This window comes from Hyperolius riggenbachi, chromosome 8, assembly GCF_040937935.1.
Source record: "Hyperolius riggenbachi isolate aHypRig1 chromosome 8, aHypRig1.pri, whole genome shotgun sequence".
NCBI lineage: Eukaryota > Metazoa > Chordata > Amphibia > Anura > Hyperoliidae > Hyperolius > Hyperolius riggenbachi.
The window spans coordinates 84,996,290-85,013,705 of NC_090653.1; the positions used below are offsets into that span (position 1 = coordinate 84,996,290).

The following is a 17,416-nucleotide window of genomic DNA, read 5'->3' on the forward strand; positions in this document are numbered from 1 at the left end:
CTTCCCACTTAGGTGCCTTGATACAGCACTCTGGGAACAGCCTATTCATTCAGAAATTTCTTTTTGTGTCTTACCCTCTTGCTTGAGGGTGTCAATGATGGCCTTCTGGACAGCAGTCAGGTCGTCAGTCTTACCCATGATTGCGGTTTTGAGTAATGAACCAGGCTGGGAGTTTTAAAAGCCTCAGGAATCTTTTGCAGGTGTTTAGAGTTAGTTGATTCAGATGATTAGGTTAATAGCTCGTTTAGAGAACCTTTTCGTGATATGCTAATTTTTTGAGATAAGAATTTTGGGTTTTCATGAGCTGTATGCCAAAATCATCAATATTAAAACAATAAAAGGCTTTGAACTACTTCAGTTGTGTGTAATGAATCTAAAATATATCAAAGTCCACAGTTTATCAGTACATTACAGAAAATAATGAACTTTATCACAATATGCTAATTTTATGAGAAGATCCTGTATAATGACCAGCCAATGAGTCATTATAAATAAATAGTACAATTTATTATAAGCTCTCCGGGCATGCAACGCGTTTCACGAGTCAAAAGCCCGCTTCATCAGGCAATCAGTGTTGGAGATACACAAGCTGTGTCAATTTAAGGGCCCAGCGCCTACTGTTCTTACAGTAGGCGCTGGGCCCTTAACCACTTGAGGATTGCAGTGCTAATCTCCCATAGTGACCAGGCCATTTTAAGCAAAATTGGCCACTGCAGCTTTAAGGCCAAGCTGCAGGGCCGCACAACACAGCACACAAGTGATCCACCCCCTTTTCTCCCCACCAACAGAGCTCTCTGTTGGTGGGGTCTGATTGCTCCTCCCATGTTTATTTTTTTTTGAATAAATATTATTGTTTGTTGTTTTTTGTAAAAAAAAACTCTGTTTCTTTAAATTTTTTCCCTCCCTCCCTCCACACAGCCAGCCAATTATGGCGATCGGCTGTCATAGGCTTCTGCCTATGAGAGCCGATTGCTATCTTGTCCCCCAGGGGGACAGCCGTGTCACACGGCTGTCCTCAGTGCAGCGCTGCCGCTGATCGCAGTGCTGCACCTTGTAAATAGACGGCGATCACGCCGTCTAACAGTCTTCCAAGCAGCAATAGCCGCTCGGACTGGAGCTCCGCCCCTCAAGCAGGAGATGCGCGCGCAGCCTGCGCGAAATCTCCTGCAAAACAGAGCCCCGGGACTTTACGCCAATTGGCGTTAGGCGGTCCTGGGGCTGCCACCGCGGCCACGCCCATTGGCGTGACGCGGTCGGCAGAAGGTTAAATTGACACAGCTTGTGTATCTCCAACACTGATTGCCTGATGAAGCGGGCTTTTGACCCGTGAAATGCGTTGCATGCCTGGAGAGCTTATAATAAATTGTACTATTTATTTATAACGACTCCTTGGCTGCTCATTATATACCTGAGGGCGGTAACCACCAACTCCCTTCTTTTATACGGATTTTAATGGTTTTATTCTAATTTGGCGCCTCTGTCATTACCAGTTATCTATTGATCTAGTCCACCTTTGGTGGAGGGGTGTATCCCCATCTTTCCTATCTACAGAGAGTGACTTCTTAACCTCCCCGGCGTTCTATTGAGATCGCAAGGGCGGCTGCGGGAGGGTTTTTTTTTTATAAAAAAAAATCTATTTCATGCAGCCAACTGAAAGTTGGCTGCATGAAAGCCCACTAGAGGGCGCTCCGGAGGCGTTCTTCTGATTGCCTCCGGCAAGCATAAGTAACAAGGAAGGGTGCAATGAGCAGCCTTCCTTGTTTGGCTTTCCTCGTCGCCATGGCGACGAGCGGAGTGACGTCATGGACGTCAGCCGACGTCCTGACGTCAGCCGTCTCCGATCCAGCCCTTAGCGCTGGCCGGAACTGATTGGTCCGGCTGCGCAGGGCTCGGGCGGCTGGGGGGACCCTCTTTCGCCGCTGCTCGTGGCGGATCGCCGCAGAGTGGCGGCGATCAGGCAGCACACGCGGCTGGCAAAGTGCCGGCTGCGTGTGCTGCTTTTTATTTGATAAAAATCGGCCCAGCAGGGCCTGAGCGGCAGCCTCCGGCGGTGATGGACGAGCTGAGCTCGTCCATACCGCTCAGGAGGTTAATACCTGAGTGGGGTCAGGTCACAATTCTCCCCACCTGCACATCCAGTGGTTGCCTTTGTGGTAACCCAGACTTGTGAGCATATTACTCATATTCTTTATATTATATCTCCTTTATCGTGACATACTACACTATAATGGGCTCTCGGTTTTCACTTTCCTATATTCTTCCAACCCAATCACAGGAAATGTAAAAGTATAAAAAAGGCTCTTGTGCTTAAAGCGGACCTGAACTTCCTCTCTGCTCTAAAAGATACTCAACAGCAGTATAACCTTTAAGAAAAACTTTTCTTTGTTTCAGCTGATACAAATCCTACAATAAATCTGTAGTGTTTCTACTTCCTGCATTCATGGAAGCAGACATATTGTTAACATCCTGTGCTTTCAAACGAGCTTATCTGCCGTGGCAGTTAGCTGACACAGGAGAGATCAAATTACTACTTGTGATTAGTCACAGATTAGGCTAAACTCCCTAAATATATACAGGATACATTTCTCTAGGTTTTCCTTCTGTCCTGTGCAAGAGCTCAGGTCCACTTTAAAGAGACCAGAGCCTTTAGTCCCAAATCAGTTAATCATCACAGCTACTGCTTTACTGCACTGCTTTGCAGAAGATGGAAAGTTCTAACCATGCTGTACTCCATAAAGTGCACTATGAGCTCATTGTTAATTTTGGAAACTCACGTCTGAATGGAAAAATGGTTTTTAAGAAGCCTAATTTGCAACCTTAATTATGAAGCATGAATAGGTGCAGATAAGGGTATGAGCCGTTTCAAACACTATCATTTATATTTTATATACTAGCATTTATGAGAATACACCAAGCACAGTCGCCAAGGAACATGGGAATACACCAGGGCTAGCGTGGAATAAATGACACGTTATAATCTATGGGTGCATTCAAGAAGCCGGCCATCCTTGGAGCAATATGGCCTAGTGCACACCGGAGCGTTTCCGCTGCGGTTTGCGATCTGCTTGCGGGTGCGGATCTGCTAGGGTAATGCATTTCAATGGGGTGGTGCACACCAGAGCGGGTGGCGTTTTGCAGAAACGCATACTCCCGGGCTGCTGCAGATTTTGGATTGCGGATGCGTTTCTGCCTCAATGTTAAGTATAGGAAAAACGCAAACCGCTCTGAAAAACGGCACTTCAGAGCGGTTTGCCAGGCGTTTTTTGTTACAGTAGCTGTTCAGTAACAGCTTTACTGTAACAATACATGAAATCTACTACACCAAAAACGCTACACAAAACCGCAAAACGCTAGCTGAAACGCTGCAGAAAAATAAGAAAAAGCGTTTCAAAATCTGCTAGCATTTTGCGGATCTGCTAGCGGTTTTTGGTGTGCACCAGGCCTATCAGATTCTGTGAATTCAGTTTTTGAGGTCAGAGTGAATTTTTGTAGGATTGTTGTAAGGAAGATAAACAGCTCCATGCGGGCTAAGCTCTCCCCGGGGCAGATACGTTTTCCTGAAAAACATACAGTTTGGAAGAATTAAGTATGCCTTATATTTATTTGTTGTTTATCATCAATTATCATCAATTAACTCCTGAATCACTGAACTAGGGAAAACATGCAAATGCAGAAAACCTGAGAAAAATCAAACTCTAATAAATGGGTGTGCAACACCCCTCCCCCTCCTCAACGTGGGTCACCGTGTGATAGTCAGAGGTGCCCCCAGTATAGGTAATCAGAATTAGCCCCCCCCCCCCCATAGTTGGTAGCCACAGGAGACTCCAGTATTAAGGAACCAGAGGTAACCTTGCAGTATAAGTAACCAGCGGTGCCCTCAGCATAGGTAGCTGGAGATACCCTCCAGTATTGAGTAGCCAAAGGAAGTGCCCAGCATAAGTAGCTAGAGGTAGCTTCTCCAGTATAGGTAACCAGACGTAGCCCCCCAATATAGGTATCCAGATGTGACCCTCAGTATATTTAGCCAGAGGATACCCCAGTATTAGTTATCCAAACATGCACACCCCAGTATAGGCAGCCAGATGCAATGCCTAGTATAGATAACCAGAGGAGACCCTAGTATAGGGTGGCCAAAGACCCTCTCCCATCAAATAGAGTGTCAAGCACAGTGGGGAAGTGATTTAACTCTCTAGGATCTAGCGACAGGACCAGTGATGAGCGAAAATGTCAATATTCTTTTTGCATTAATTTTCACAAAAGTAATGTAAAATTTGACTTTTCAACAAAAATGCAGTAAAAAATAATTTTGTAATAAATTTGTGATTTTTATTTCTGCACACAGTTTCTAGGAGTCTGAGGATACTGGGATCCAAGGCTTGGGCACACATCAGTTCCTCCTTATGGATGAGTGCTCCTCCATTTCTCAAATTTTAGCACTCAAATAAATGATTTCCGCAGTGTTCATTAATTTTTGCTGTACAGTTAATGATTTTTTGTGAATTTTTGCTTCAGAAATCAAAATTTGTTTTCTCTTACCAAATTGCGAAAATACAATGTACTGTATTTTTGTGAATATTTTCTTGAAATCAAAAATGGCATTTTTGATGCAAAAATGACCTTAGCTAAAAATTTGCAAGCAACACTGGACAGTCACAGGACACACATAATCCACCTTCCTACCAGCGTCCATGGCTGCAGCCTCATCTGTCAACACATAACCTGCCACCATTGGATCCTGGAGTAGTGAGTCACTTCACATCACTCTGCATAGACTTGCTTCTTCCCCATCTGCCACTTCACCCCAGGTGGTGACCGCATCCACTTTACCACATTACCACTTAAGGACCAAGCCAATTTTTACTCTTCTACTATGCCCTAGCTTGAGTTGAAAGATCTCAAATAAGTTTTAGTCTACCCAAACAGCATATTGGTCTAGATGACATGTTTGGTCTAGTCGTACCAAGTGTACCAAGCCTATACCAAGTTGTGTCAAGTGTAGCAAGTCTGAAAATTGAACAAACAAACAGCAAGGGACACCCCCTTCCTCCATTCTTGAAGAAATTAGTAAAGAAAATGTGTCACTTTAAAATTTAAAAAAACTTTCACCAACTTACTCAGGAAAAGTGTGGGTGGGTTGTATTTAGCTTTGAGAGGAGATGTGTGCCTGGGGGAAGAAAAAAGATGAATTATTTTATATTTAACCCCCTTAGGACCGCTCCATGCCAATTGGCGTGGACGCGGTGGCAGTCCCAGGACCGCTTAACACCGATCGGCGTGCAGTCCTGGGTGCGGAGTTTGCAGGCGCATCCCTGCTTGAATGACGGAGCTCTGCTCTGCCATCAGTCTCCCAGCGGCGATCGTCGCTAGGAGACTGTTACACGGTGAAATAACAGTGTACAGCGCTGCGATCTAAGGGGGATACAGGATTGATCATCTGTCATAGGCTGATGCCTATGACAGCTGATCACAGTAAATGGCTGGTGGGGGGGGGGGAGGGAGGGAGGGTGGGCCTTACACAAAAATAAACAAACAAGGTAAAATTTATTACAAAAATAAAGACATAAATGTTTATATAAAAAAAATAATTACACATTGGGGGAGGGATCATTGCTCACCAACAGAGAGCTCTGTTGGTGGGCAGAAAGGAGGGGGGGGGGGATCACTTGTGTGCTGACATGTACGACCCTGCAGCGAGGCCTATTAAGTGATAAATGGCCTGGTCTTTAGGAGGGTTTAACACTGCGGTCCTCAAGTGGTTAAAGGAAATACATAACTGTTAGAGGAGTATAATTTGGCTGGGTTAAATTAATTGTCTTATCTCAAATGTTTATGCTTTGATTTAAGAGATGACCACTTCGCATACCAACTACAATGCAGACAGCAAACCACAAAAGCAGACCCCTCCCAGTGCATGCATGAACAATCACTTTTATATAAGATCATGCCCTCGCGCAGGCCCACATGCTTTGGCCCAGTTAGGTAGCATTTTGAGGGCCTGAAAATAAGACCTTTCAACATATGACAAACAAACTTTAACCCACATGCATTTTCTGTTCAGACCAAACTGCACCAAAATCAAATACTAGAAGATCTGGTCTTAGGAAACTGGTAACGGTTTTGGCCAAACACTGGCACCTCTGTGAATAGTCATCCCATCATCCCACCACACATAAAGAGATTTACCCGCAGAGAAAGGCATCAACGCATCATTCTTCTTAAACTGGCCATTCTCATCCAAGAAGTGGTTGGGATTAAATGTATACGGAGTAGAGAATTGCTCTGGGTCACGATGAACAGTGCAAAGCAATGGATAAATCTCCGTACCCTGTAAAAATCCATTATAGTGCAATTACAGCGGAACTGTCAAACATACAAAAAAATGGCACTTTCTTTTCTATATATGTGTATTCATTTCCATAAACATACGCTGTGTATTATTGCAGGCTCAAGACAGGCCGACTTTGAACAATATGTTATGTGTCAAATGTCGATGAAACTCTAGTGCAGTGATGGCTAACCTTAGCACTCCAGCTGTGACAAAACTACAAATCCCATCATGCCTCTTCCTCCCCAAGTTATGCTTAGAGCTCTCAGAGTACTGCAATGCCTCATGGGACTTGTAATTCCACCACAGCTGGAGTGCCAAGGTTAGCCGTCACTGCTCTAGTCCTTGCTAATGATCTTTTTTCAATAGTGTGCATCCAGAAAATATTTTCACTTCACAAAGATTTCTTGAAAACGCCTGTGTAATAGATGTCATTAATACAAGAAGTATAGTGCATATTTCTTGCTGGATAGATTTTCCTGTCTCCCTTGCAAACAGGATGACCCCATGTCCCCTACTAATTAACATACACATAATAGGTCAAATTTAGCATAGACAGCCAGGAGGGAGGAGGTAGGACACTAGGTTTATCCAGTGTAAGTACTTTTAGGGTGGGGACATAGGAGAGGTAGTAGAGCTGATCAATCAAACTGACAGGTACCAATCATATCACTCATTAGTCTGTACAATCGGGTACTTATATGTATACAATTTTGACTGGCCAATGACTGGTAAATGTTACCACTTCCATGTAGTATGAGAGCTTACCTACACAAACTGTTTATTGTATTTAAAATCTATTGGCTCTCATACTTTATGAAAGCTGGATAATTGGCAAATCAAAATTGGATGTGTTTACTCACCCTATGACTTGAAAAGCTCCTGTTTAGCCTAGAGGAGTAAACTTTTTACAGTTCCCTATGGCTCAGCATTTGGGAGCAACATCCATGTAACTACATCTCTGGGGTGCACTTCACAATTGTTCCAAAATAGTGTCAAATGCTAAGTGTTGTTCCACAATGAGCTGAGCCAGATGGCTTCATTCACAGCTTTTCATTCTATTGCTTGTGTGTGGTTTGCATACAGATATGGAGTATGTATCCTCAACGGTTTTGAATCACCCCCCCCCCCCCCCACCACCACCACCACCCTTTCCCCTCATTCACTAGGAGAGCTTCAAGTCATTAAGGTATCATCACTGATGCAGGATATGTGGTTGCCTACCTCTTTGAAGAAGACCTTTATTTAATAAAGCAGGGCATTTGGGCACCAGATGTGCCTGGGAAGTGTGGAAGTTTGGGAACCACCATTGGTGCCCATGTAAATAACCATGATTGAACTGTAGCTTTGTACCAGCTATTTGTAGCCACAGTTTGCATAGCTAACCATGGCTGTTAACATGGGTGCCTATGGCAGCGCCCAAACTTTCCCAGCTCTCCAGCCACCCCCAGATGCCCTGATAAAATAGCGACGATGGTGGGGATTGTGGCAGGGGTGTTTAGGGTTATGCAAGGCATGGGTTAGGCATGGGTTGGGGATTGGTTAGGGTTAGGCATCGGAGGGGGGTCAATTAGAATAGTATAGTAGAACATCAGTAATTTTATCAATAAACTACTAGCAGCTATCTATGGTGCCCATTTTTTTCTGGGTGCCTTTTTTGCATATAGGCTCATTTATTCTTACCTTGGGGATTAGGTATCCTCTGAACTGAGTGTCTCTGGTTACCTTGTGAGGCACATTTAGAGGGGATACATCACAGAATCTCTGTACCTCACATATTACCGCTTGTGTAAATGGCATGTGAGCCCGGTCTTCGAGTTTTGGTAGAAATTCGCGTCCAATCACTCTGTCAATCTCTTCATGGAGTTTGGCTGTAACAAATGCAATATACAGTAGCTGAAATCACTGAGACATGTAGGTTGACATAGGACTTAAAGCATACCTGAAGTGAGAGGAATAGAGACGCTGACATATTTACTTCCTTTCAAACAATTCCAAATTGCCTGGCTGTCCTGATGATCATCTTCCTTTATTTCTTTTAGCCAAAGACTCTGAACCAACATTTTGTAACTAAAGTTTGACTGGACTAACTACATGCTTGTGTCAGCCAGGTGTGTGATTCAGACACTATTCCAGCTAAAAAAGAGACCAGCAGGGCTACTAAGCAATGTTTATTGTTTAAATAGGTGTTTAATTCAAGTGTACTTTAAGGATACTTTCACACATTGATTCACTAGTGATAACACGCCAGCATAGGGCGAGTAAACTACTCTTATGCATGCTAATAGATCCTTTCACGTGCGGTAGTGATGTATTGCTTCCTAGCTCGGCCTCTACAATGTTAATAGTCTGCAGCTGTGCTAGGAAAGTATCACGGTAGCGATACGTCTCTACCGCGCGGTAAGTGAAAGGATCGACCATTGCTAAGCAATGCTATGAATGCTATGCTGCCACTAGTGCACGTAGCAAGCCCCGAGGTTCATTAAGCCACGCTAATATATCAGTCATGTAAGAGGAGCTTACTCACGCTGTGTAGGCAACTTATCAATAATGAATTAACCTCATGGTGCATGAGCTGCAGGAAAATTGCACCACACAATTACATATTTCATACTCCCTGTGTCAGACTGCGCCGACAAGGTAATTTGGCTAGCTCCACCCCCCTCCACCGATCAGTGACTTGCTCTCTGCTGGATAGGAAGTACATCACTGGATTTTTGATGATCTGTGTATGAAATCCTCACTGCTACCGCAACAATCTATAAATCACAACAATCTTTAAAAATTCTTGTGGTGCCATTGACTTAATGCAATACCTCCGCTGTCACCCCGAGCACCACCGTGTGGTACTACGTGGTAACATCACACACACACATGCCAGGCACCAATAAGGAACATTTTCACTTGGAGGGACAGTGGGCAGCAGTCCATCACATTCAACGTCAATCATCAAATATACCAGCACTCCGTAGTTGCAAGAAATCATGCTCCTTTATTGAGCCATCATATCCATAAAAGTAGACGACAATTGTTTTGGTGGCCTCGCAGGGTCCCCCTTTATCAAGGCACGATCACACGCCTTGATAAAGGGAGACCCTGCGAGGCCCCCGAAACAATTGTCGGCTACTTTTGTGGATATGACGACTCAATAAAGGAGCGTGATTTCTTGCAACTACGGAGTGCTGGTATATTTGATGATTGACTTTGTGAATCGTGGTATGCCTATTGCCATAATACCAAGCACCCAACCTTGAAGCGAATGGTGTGCCCATCCACAATTTCATGAAAGTCACATTCAACGGACGTTGCAATATCAAATGCAGTTACCACTGTACATGCGATTGAGCACTTTTGGCCGTGATCTTTCTGGCCTATCCATTCCATGCATTCAAAGAATTTCATACCAAAATTGGTCAAATCATCAACTGGGCATGCTTTTTGTAGTCCCAATTTTCTCTTTGATTTGATAAAGTTAGCGAATCAGATCTTAAAGACCTTAAAGACAAAGTTAGAGTACATCAATTTCTCATTTCTAAATAAATATAGGTCATAGGTTATAGGCAAGATGAAACAGAACCTGATTATTTTGTCTTTATTTCATCTTTTATCATTATTGCTTAATTTGTTTGTAAGTTTTCACTGTGATAACCAAAGTTTGCTGCAGACATATCCCAATGTACAATGTTCTGCATAATATACTGTACTGTATGTGCATACAAGAATACTGTCTGACCAGGGGTGGTTCTAGACTTTTTGCCATCTGAGCAAGGAAGGGGGGAAGCAGCCAGGAAGGGGGAGCAGCGTGCACAGTGGTGGGGAGGGGTGTCAGACCCCCTCACTTAGGGCTCCCCCATCCGCGCATCCCCTCCAGCTATTTTTGCTAAATGTATATCAGCCAGCAACGAGCGGAGAAGCAATTACTAACTTCCTTACTTGCTTTCCACTGCTCACCACGTCACTTCCTGCAATGCCGCCCACTATGTTCAGTGGGCGGCATTGCAGGAAGTGACACGGCAAGCGGTGGAACGCAAGTAAGGAAATAGGTAATTGCTTCCCCGCTCGTTGCTGACTGATTTAAATTTAGCTAAAACAGCTGGAGGGGGTGCGTGGACGGTCTGTGTCTGTTGCGGTAACAAAACGCACAGTTCCATCCTGCTTGACTTTTCCAGACGTCGTACACAGAACATGGACATGACGTAGATAGCACTGGGTGGACACAAAGGATAATGCATTGGATCCACTATGATTGTCCACATTGTCGCTACACTGTAGTGTGAACCCAGTCTAAAATGGAGTTTTTTAGGACTAAAGAGAATGCATTTGCCTTTTTGGTTTGTAGTTTGCATCCATTCTTAGCTTATGAATAGTGGCCATGATGAAGTCATTCTTTGTGTTGCAAAACCAGTGAGTCAGTCACAGCCCAGGGCTGCCCATGAGGCGAGGTGAGGCAGGTTCCTCAGGTGCAAAAGGGGGTGGGGGGCGGCACCCGCCTGGCCGTGGGTGGGGGGGGAGCCGAGCTGGAAGGGGTAGCAGCCAAGAAGGGGAAGCAGCGGGCACAGCAGTGGGGGGGGGGGGGGGGGTGGGTCAGACCCCCCTCCCTCACCTGGGGCTCTCCCATCCGCTCCCCCTCCAGCTGTTTTTGCTAAATTTAAATCAGCCACCAGTGAGCGGGGATGCAATTACCTACTTCCTTACTTGTGTTCCACCACTCACCGCGTCACTTCCTGCAATGCCACTCACTAACAAACTAAATTTTAGACTAAGTTCACACTACAGCATAGCCACAGTGTAGACAATCATAGTGAATCCAATGTATGATCCTTTGTGTCCACCCATTGCTATCTATGTCATGTCCATGTTGTTTGTGCGATGCCTGGAAACGTCAAGCAGGATGGTGCATTTTGCTACCGCAACAGACACAGACACAATGGACACGTGTATGGTTCCTACTGTTAACATTGGATCCATTGACGGGTCCGTTTTTGCAAAAAAATGTCACCATAGGATACATCATTTGCATGGATGAGCAAAAAATTTCTGGAGGTTTAACTGGACACGGTAATTATAACAACAGTGAACAAAATGAATTATAACTTTTACTTGGTAGTTATTAAGTTTCTCAATTACTTGGTCTCAAGGAATCTGGATCCATCACAATGTTGAAGACAGTCATTTTCGCATCTATTTTTTCTCAAAAATAGCTCGTATATTTGCATGTTCACATTTTTTGCAAAAATGCAAGAACTTTATTTTTACTGCAAAAATCTTTACGCAAATAATCAATATTTTTTACCGTGAAAATTTGCAAAAAACTCAACAAACAACAAAACTTATTCTTGATGGCACTTTTGCTTGAAAATCGAATTTAACATTATTTTCGCAAAAATTAATGCGAAAAGAATATTGGCATTTTTACTTGTCATCACTGACTGGCAGATGTATTTGTACAATTTTATGTGAAGCAAAAAAGTTTCTGTACCATATTAGCCAAACAAATTATATAGGTACAAAAAACAACGTTTTGTAAAAAATAATAATACCTTTTAATGGCTAACTGATAGAGTTAAATTATGCAAGCTTTCTGGGATCTAGTCCCCTTCTTCAGGCATATTTCCAGATGTAAGCTGAAGTGAACACTGATTTGTTTTACAATTTTGTTTAAAAGCCATTCCCAATGTATGTTTCACAGCTCAAAAGCTGCTTCAAAATCCTTGCATCAAGGTGCATATATCTATAAAAGTACCTGTTTTCAGTGAAAGAATCTAAATCAGTACGTTAATAACATGATAGTACATGATAGATAGACTAGATAATGGTGGTCCAAGGGTTAAACCCAAAGTAACGGATGCCACTATGTAACAATTAGAAGGGTAGTCAGTCAGACATTTAGTTTTCACTTTCAGCAGTGGATGTTCAAGCGAAAATCCAGTGTAATTTAAAGTTAGTGTCAGGAACATTAACTCTCTATATTATAATGAAGTAGCCTCAATTTTATCTACTCACCTGCTCTGCTCATTTTATGCCATATAAGGCAAAGGCCCCGTACCATTATGGAGACATGCCATGCACTTTTTTCTGGAGGCTGGGTTATCTCTTCCACAGCCCAGACTTAAAGGGGAACTGAAGTAGGAGGTATATGGAGGCTGCCATATTTATTTCCTTTTAATCAATACCAGTTGCCTGGCATCCCTGCTGGTCTATTTCTCTGCAGTAGTATCTGAATAACACCAGAAACAAGCATGCAGCTAGTCTTGTCAGATCTGATTTTAAAGTCTGAAACACCTGATCTGCTGCATGCTTGTTCAGGGGCTTTGGCTAATAGTATTAGAGGCAGGGGATCAGCAGGGCTGCCAGGCAACTGGTATTGCTTAAAAGGAAATAAACATGGCAGCCTCCATATACCTCTCTTCAGTTCCCCTTTAAAGAGAATATGTACTCTAAAAGTCTTACAATAAAAAGCATACCATTCTATTCATTATGTTCTCCTGTGCTGTTTCTGCCACTCCCTGCTGCAATCCTGGCTTGTAATTGCCAGTTTTAGGCAGTGTTTACAAACAAAAGACATGGCTGCTAACCAGCATGTGATAGGCTGAGAGAAGCTCAGTCTGTGACTCATAGAGAGCCTGGAGAGGGCTTGGAGAGGGTGTGTATAACTTCTATCCTATCACAGCAGAGCAGCACATTCCTGCCTGAGTGCCTGAGCCGACAAAGCTGTCAAAGGAAACAAGATTGGATTATATAACAGAGATAATACAGCCACTGTGCAACTGGGAAAGGCTGCAGTAAGACAGACCACATTAGAACATGTATAGGAACTTATAGGATAGAAGAAATAAGGCTGAAAATTTTGTTACAGAGTCTCTTTAAGCTCTTTAGCCCACCGCCAGGCCTTTGACCATGGCGTAATCATGTGAGATTGCCCGTTCTCAAAGGGGAAAGTTGCATTATTATACCGCAGCCACAGAGCTGGGAGTGGGCCACAGAGCTGGAGGCTGGGCTGTGCAATGCAATTGCAATGGCGTTTTTTCATAATGGGGATAGGGCCTATGCTTTATATGGCGTAGTGTGGGCGGAGCAAATGAGTAAATAGAATTGCTGCTATTGTAAATCATTATAGCGTAAAGAGTTACAGTCCCTGACACTATATTTAAATTACATTTATGTTTAACTAGATTTTGCTGCATTGCCTTTGCACTTACCAGGGGCATAGTAAAGGGGGTGCAGAGGTTGCGACCGCATCGGGGCCCTTGGGACAGAGGGCCCACGAGGGGCCCTCGCTCAACTGCAGTATTATCTATCTATTGGTCCTGTGTTCATAATAATAATAATCACTTCTGTAGATACTTTGAATAGTGGTAATCATTAACAAACTGTTCCCCATCCCCTTCTTGCACATTGTGGTTGCCATTGGCAGGTTTTTGTGCGCCGTATCAATTGTTATGTATAGAGTGCTTGGTGGGCCCCAATGTAAAACTTGCATCAGGGCCCACAGCTCCTTAGCTACGCCACTGGCACTTACCTTGTATTTCTTGGTACTTCAATATGATAAGCAGACTGTATCGTAGAGTGGTGCTCACAGTCTCAATTCCTGCTATGAATAAGTTATGGGTTGTAATTAAGAGATTCCGTAGATGGAACTCAGTATTCGGTATTTCCTTTTCCTGCAAAAGATGACTAAATTTCAATCTATCCAAAAGCGACAAAATTATCTATGAAATATTTTCCTTTTCGAAAATTAAACAAAGACTTTTTATTTTACAATCACTTAAAGAGAGTCTGAAGCGAGAATAAATCTCGCTTCAGACCTCATAGATAGCAGGGGTATGTGTGCCCCTGCTAAACCGCCGCTATCGCGCTGCTAAACGGGGGTCCCTTCACCCCCAAATCCCCTCGGTGCAGCGGGGGAGCGCTTCCTGGTTGGGGCAGGGCTAACCGCCGCAGCCCTGCCCCACGCGTGTCTGTCAGCGCGTATCTCCGCCTCTCCCCTGCCCCTCTCAGTCTTCCTTTACTGAGAGGGGCGGAAGAGAGGCGGCGCTGCGCCGCTGATAGACGCGACTGGAGGCAGGGCTGCAGCCGTTAGCCCTGCCTCCAGGAGCGTCCAAGTCTGCGACCAAGTGTTGCAGTGGGGGGTTTGGGGGTGAAGGGACCCCCGTTTAGCGGCGTGATGCCCCTGCTAACTATGAGCTCTGCTAACACATGCCCCTGCTAACTATGAGCTCTGAAGCGAGATTTGATCTCGCTTCAGAGTCTCTTTAAATGATAACAGTACTTTGAAATGTTTCTTTGCAGAAATTCTACAGACACAGATATTAGTGTGTTACTAATTTATGTTACCATAGTGAGATTGCACCAGTTAGCAACTCCCTGTTTGTTTGGCAAGCTTTTTTCTGCTCAGTCTGAACTATTTCTTCCCTGCTTGTTTGCAGCATCTGCCTTGCTATATAATGTATCTTGTTAAAGGACGCCTGAAGTTAGAGCGATATGGACAGTTACATATTTATTTCTATTAAAGCCCAATTCACAGTGAGGTGTTGCAATGAGACATAATGAACACATTGTAACGCTGCCAGTCACACTGCAATGCTAAACCTATGCAATTTATCAATTTATCTATTGGAGTACGGTATTCCAACAAATTGCATGTAGTACATTTACATATAACACGCACGTTAACAGTGAATGTGAAGAATATTTTTGTATGCTCCACTATATGTGATACAACATACACATAACGTGCGGTGTAGCTTTTCTGTTTGATTGCATTCCTGTGTTTACAGTGAATGCTACATAGATCTCACTGTAAGCGAGGCCTTAACGGAAATTGCCTGGCTGTCCTGCTGATCCTCTGCCTCTAAGGCCGGGTGCACACATGGCAGAAATGCTTGCGTAGTGGGAAACGCTGCACTTTATGCAGCAATGTTAGTCTATAGGATGCAGAAGTACCAGCGTTGCACTTGTGATTTACAGTAAGCGTTCTGCAGACGCTGGTAGTGTTGCAAAATATGCAGGCTGGCTGCCAAAACGCACATAATGAAAGTCTATGGTAAGGAATATGCATTGCGTTTTTCATGCGTTTTTTAATGTGTTTTTCATTAAAAAGTAAAGAACTGTAAGGTTTTTCCGCTTCCTGTTGTCTTCCTAGTGATTTGCATAAATAAAAAAAAACACATACAAAATGAATATGCATTTTCCATTAGCGAACTGCAGACGCATTAAAACACATCTGCATAAAATAAAGAAACCGTAAAACGCAGCAAAAATGCAGTAAAAACGCAATAGCAAATCGCAAACGCACCATCCAAAAATGCTACTTTTTCACTCTATGTCATATGTGAACCCAGCCTAATACTTTTAGCCATGGACCCTGAACAAGCATGCAGATAAGGTGCTCTAGCTGAAGTGTGACTGGATTAGCTGCAGGCTTGTTTCAGGTGTGTGATTCATACACTTCTGCGCCAAAGCAATCAGCAACAAGCCTTGTAAATGGCATTGTTTAATAAGACATAAATACAATAACTACCATATCCCTCTTACTTCAGCTTCCATTTACCGTAACTAAGAAACCACTAGCCATTGACAGTCATATTTCTGTCAGCTTAACTACTCTACGACCCCTCCACGCCAATGGGTGTGGCCGCAGTGGCAGCCCCAGGGCCGCCTAACGCAAATCAGTGTCAAGTCCTGGGGCCAGCTAATCCAGGAGAGCGCGCGCATCTCCTGCTCGGGGGGCGGAACTCGGGAGACTGTTAGACGGCTAGACCGCCATCTTTCTAGTAAGTACACACAGGAGAGTGATCGCTGTGATAGGCTGGCCGGGGGAGGGCGGGAGGGCGGGTTGTTAAAATAAAAGCAAAAATATGTTTATTTATTTAAAAAAAAGGAACATAATTTTTTGGCAAAAAAATAAACATCTGGGGGGACGATCAGACCCCACCAACAGAAAGGGGGGGATCACTTGTGTGGTGTGTTGTTTGGCCCTGCAGCTTGGCCTTAAAGCTGCAGTGGCCCATTTCACTAAAAATAGCCTGGTTAGCCTGGTCTTTAGGGGGGTTTAGCACTGTAGTCATCAAGTGGTTAACATCAGGTCACAGAACTGTTTAGAATCTCCCTTCTTCATGATGATACTATAGTACTCATATTTCATCCCCTACAGCTGCTGCTTCCCAGGCTGAGTTCCTAGTGCCAGGAAAAGTGTGGAAGAAGGAATAGAATTTCAGAACTGTGTTTTGTTAATTAATCCCAACTTTACTGTCAGAGTTAGTTTAATGTTAGAGTTGGCAGAGCAGGGTTTGTAAAGCGCAGAGACTGAAGGCGAGTCAAATGCAAACACAAAAGTTTCTGCCTTGTGAAATCTCGTTATAGAAGCTAAATCAACAATGCAATATGTCTGTTTTATAGAGGGGGGCTAGTTTTAAAGGCAGGGCCGGCGCTACCATTAAGGCAAAGCAGGCAGCTGCCCCAGGGCCCCAGAGCTTGTAGGGGCCCCCAGTGGCTACAAGAGGAAAAAAAAATTTGCAAATCGGCCTTATAGTTTTTGAGAAAAACGATTTTAAAGTTTCAAAGGGAAAAAAAAAACATTTAAAAACCTGCCGACTTTAATGGTTAATAGCAAATCCACCTTAAATGCTAGAAATCCTAAATTTGCAGGATATGTTAAGGAGATCATTAGGAATAAGAGGAGAAAACAATTTTTCAAAAAGACCTTATAGTTTTTGAGAAAATCGATTTTAAAATTTAGAAGGAAAAAAGTATAGTTTTAAATGCGGTAAATGTCACTTTCAGTAGCAAACCTAACGGTAGAGTAATTTTACATGCATCAAACGAAAGCACAATAAATTTCCTGATGTGGTTTCCAGGGGGTCTATACGCAGCCGCAGCGCTTTGGCCAGGGATCGCTATACAGCCGCCATATGGTTGTATGAAGATCCCTGGTATTTTTTTCCTATTTTCCCAATTTTTTTTTTTATGTTTAGAGTGTGGGAATTTTTTTTTTTTTTAAATTATGTGGGGTCCCCCCTCCTGAAACTTTGTAACCCCTTGTACCCCATGCAGGCTGGGATAGCCAGAATGTGGAGCTCTGACCGATTGGGA

General features: G+C 43.6%; 1 protein-coding gene across 1 annotated transcript in view; it reads right to left on the reverse strand.

The window, feature by feature from the left end:
- Window positions 1-2,949: 2,949 nt before the first annotated feature.
- LOC137529002 (cytochrome P450 2G1-like) overlaps window positions 2,950-17,416 on the reverse strand; it is a 34,251-nt gene continuing 19,784 nt past the window's right edge. Inside the window, exons 6-10 of the mRNA XM_068250860.1 lie at window positions 13,845-13,986; window positions 8,009-8,196; window positions 6,184-6,325; window positions 3,438-3,557; window positions 2,950-3,023 (exon numbers count right to left, since the gene is read on the reverse strand). Of these exons, the coding sequence (XP_068106961.1) occupies window positions 2,950-3,023; window positions 3,438-3,557; window positions 6,184-6,325; window positions 8,009-8,196; window positions 13,845-13,986 (666 nt within the window). The remainder of the gene's footprint in view (window positions 3,024-3,437; window positions 3,558-6,183; window positions 6,326-8,008; window positions 8,197-13,844; window positions 13,987-17,416) is intronic.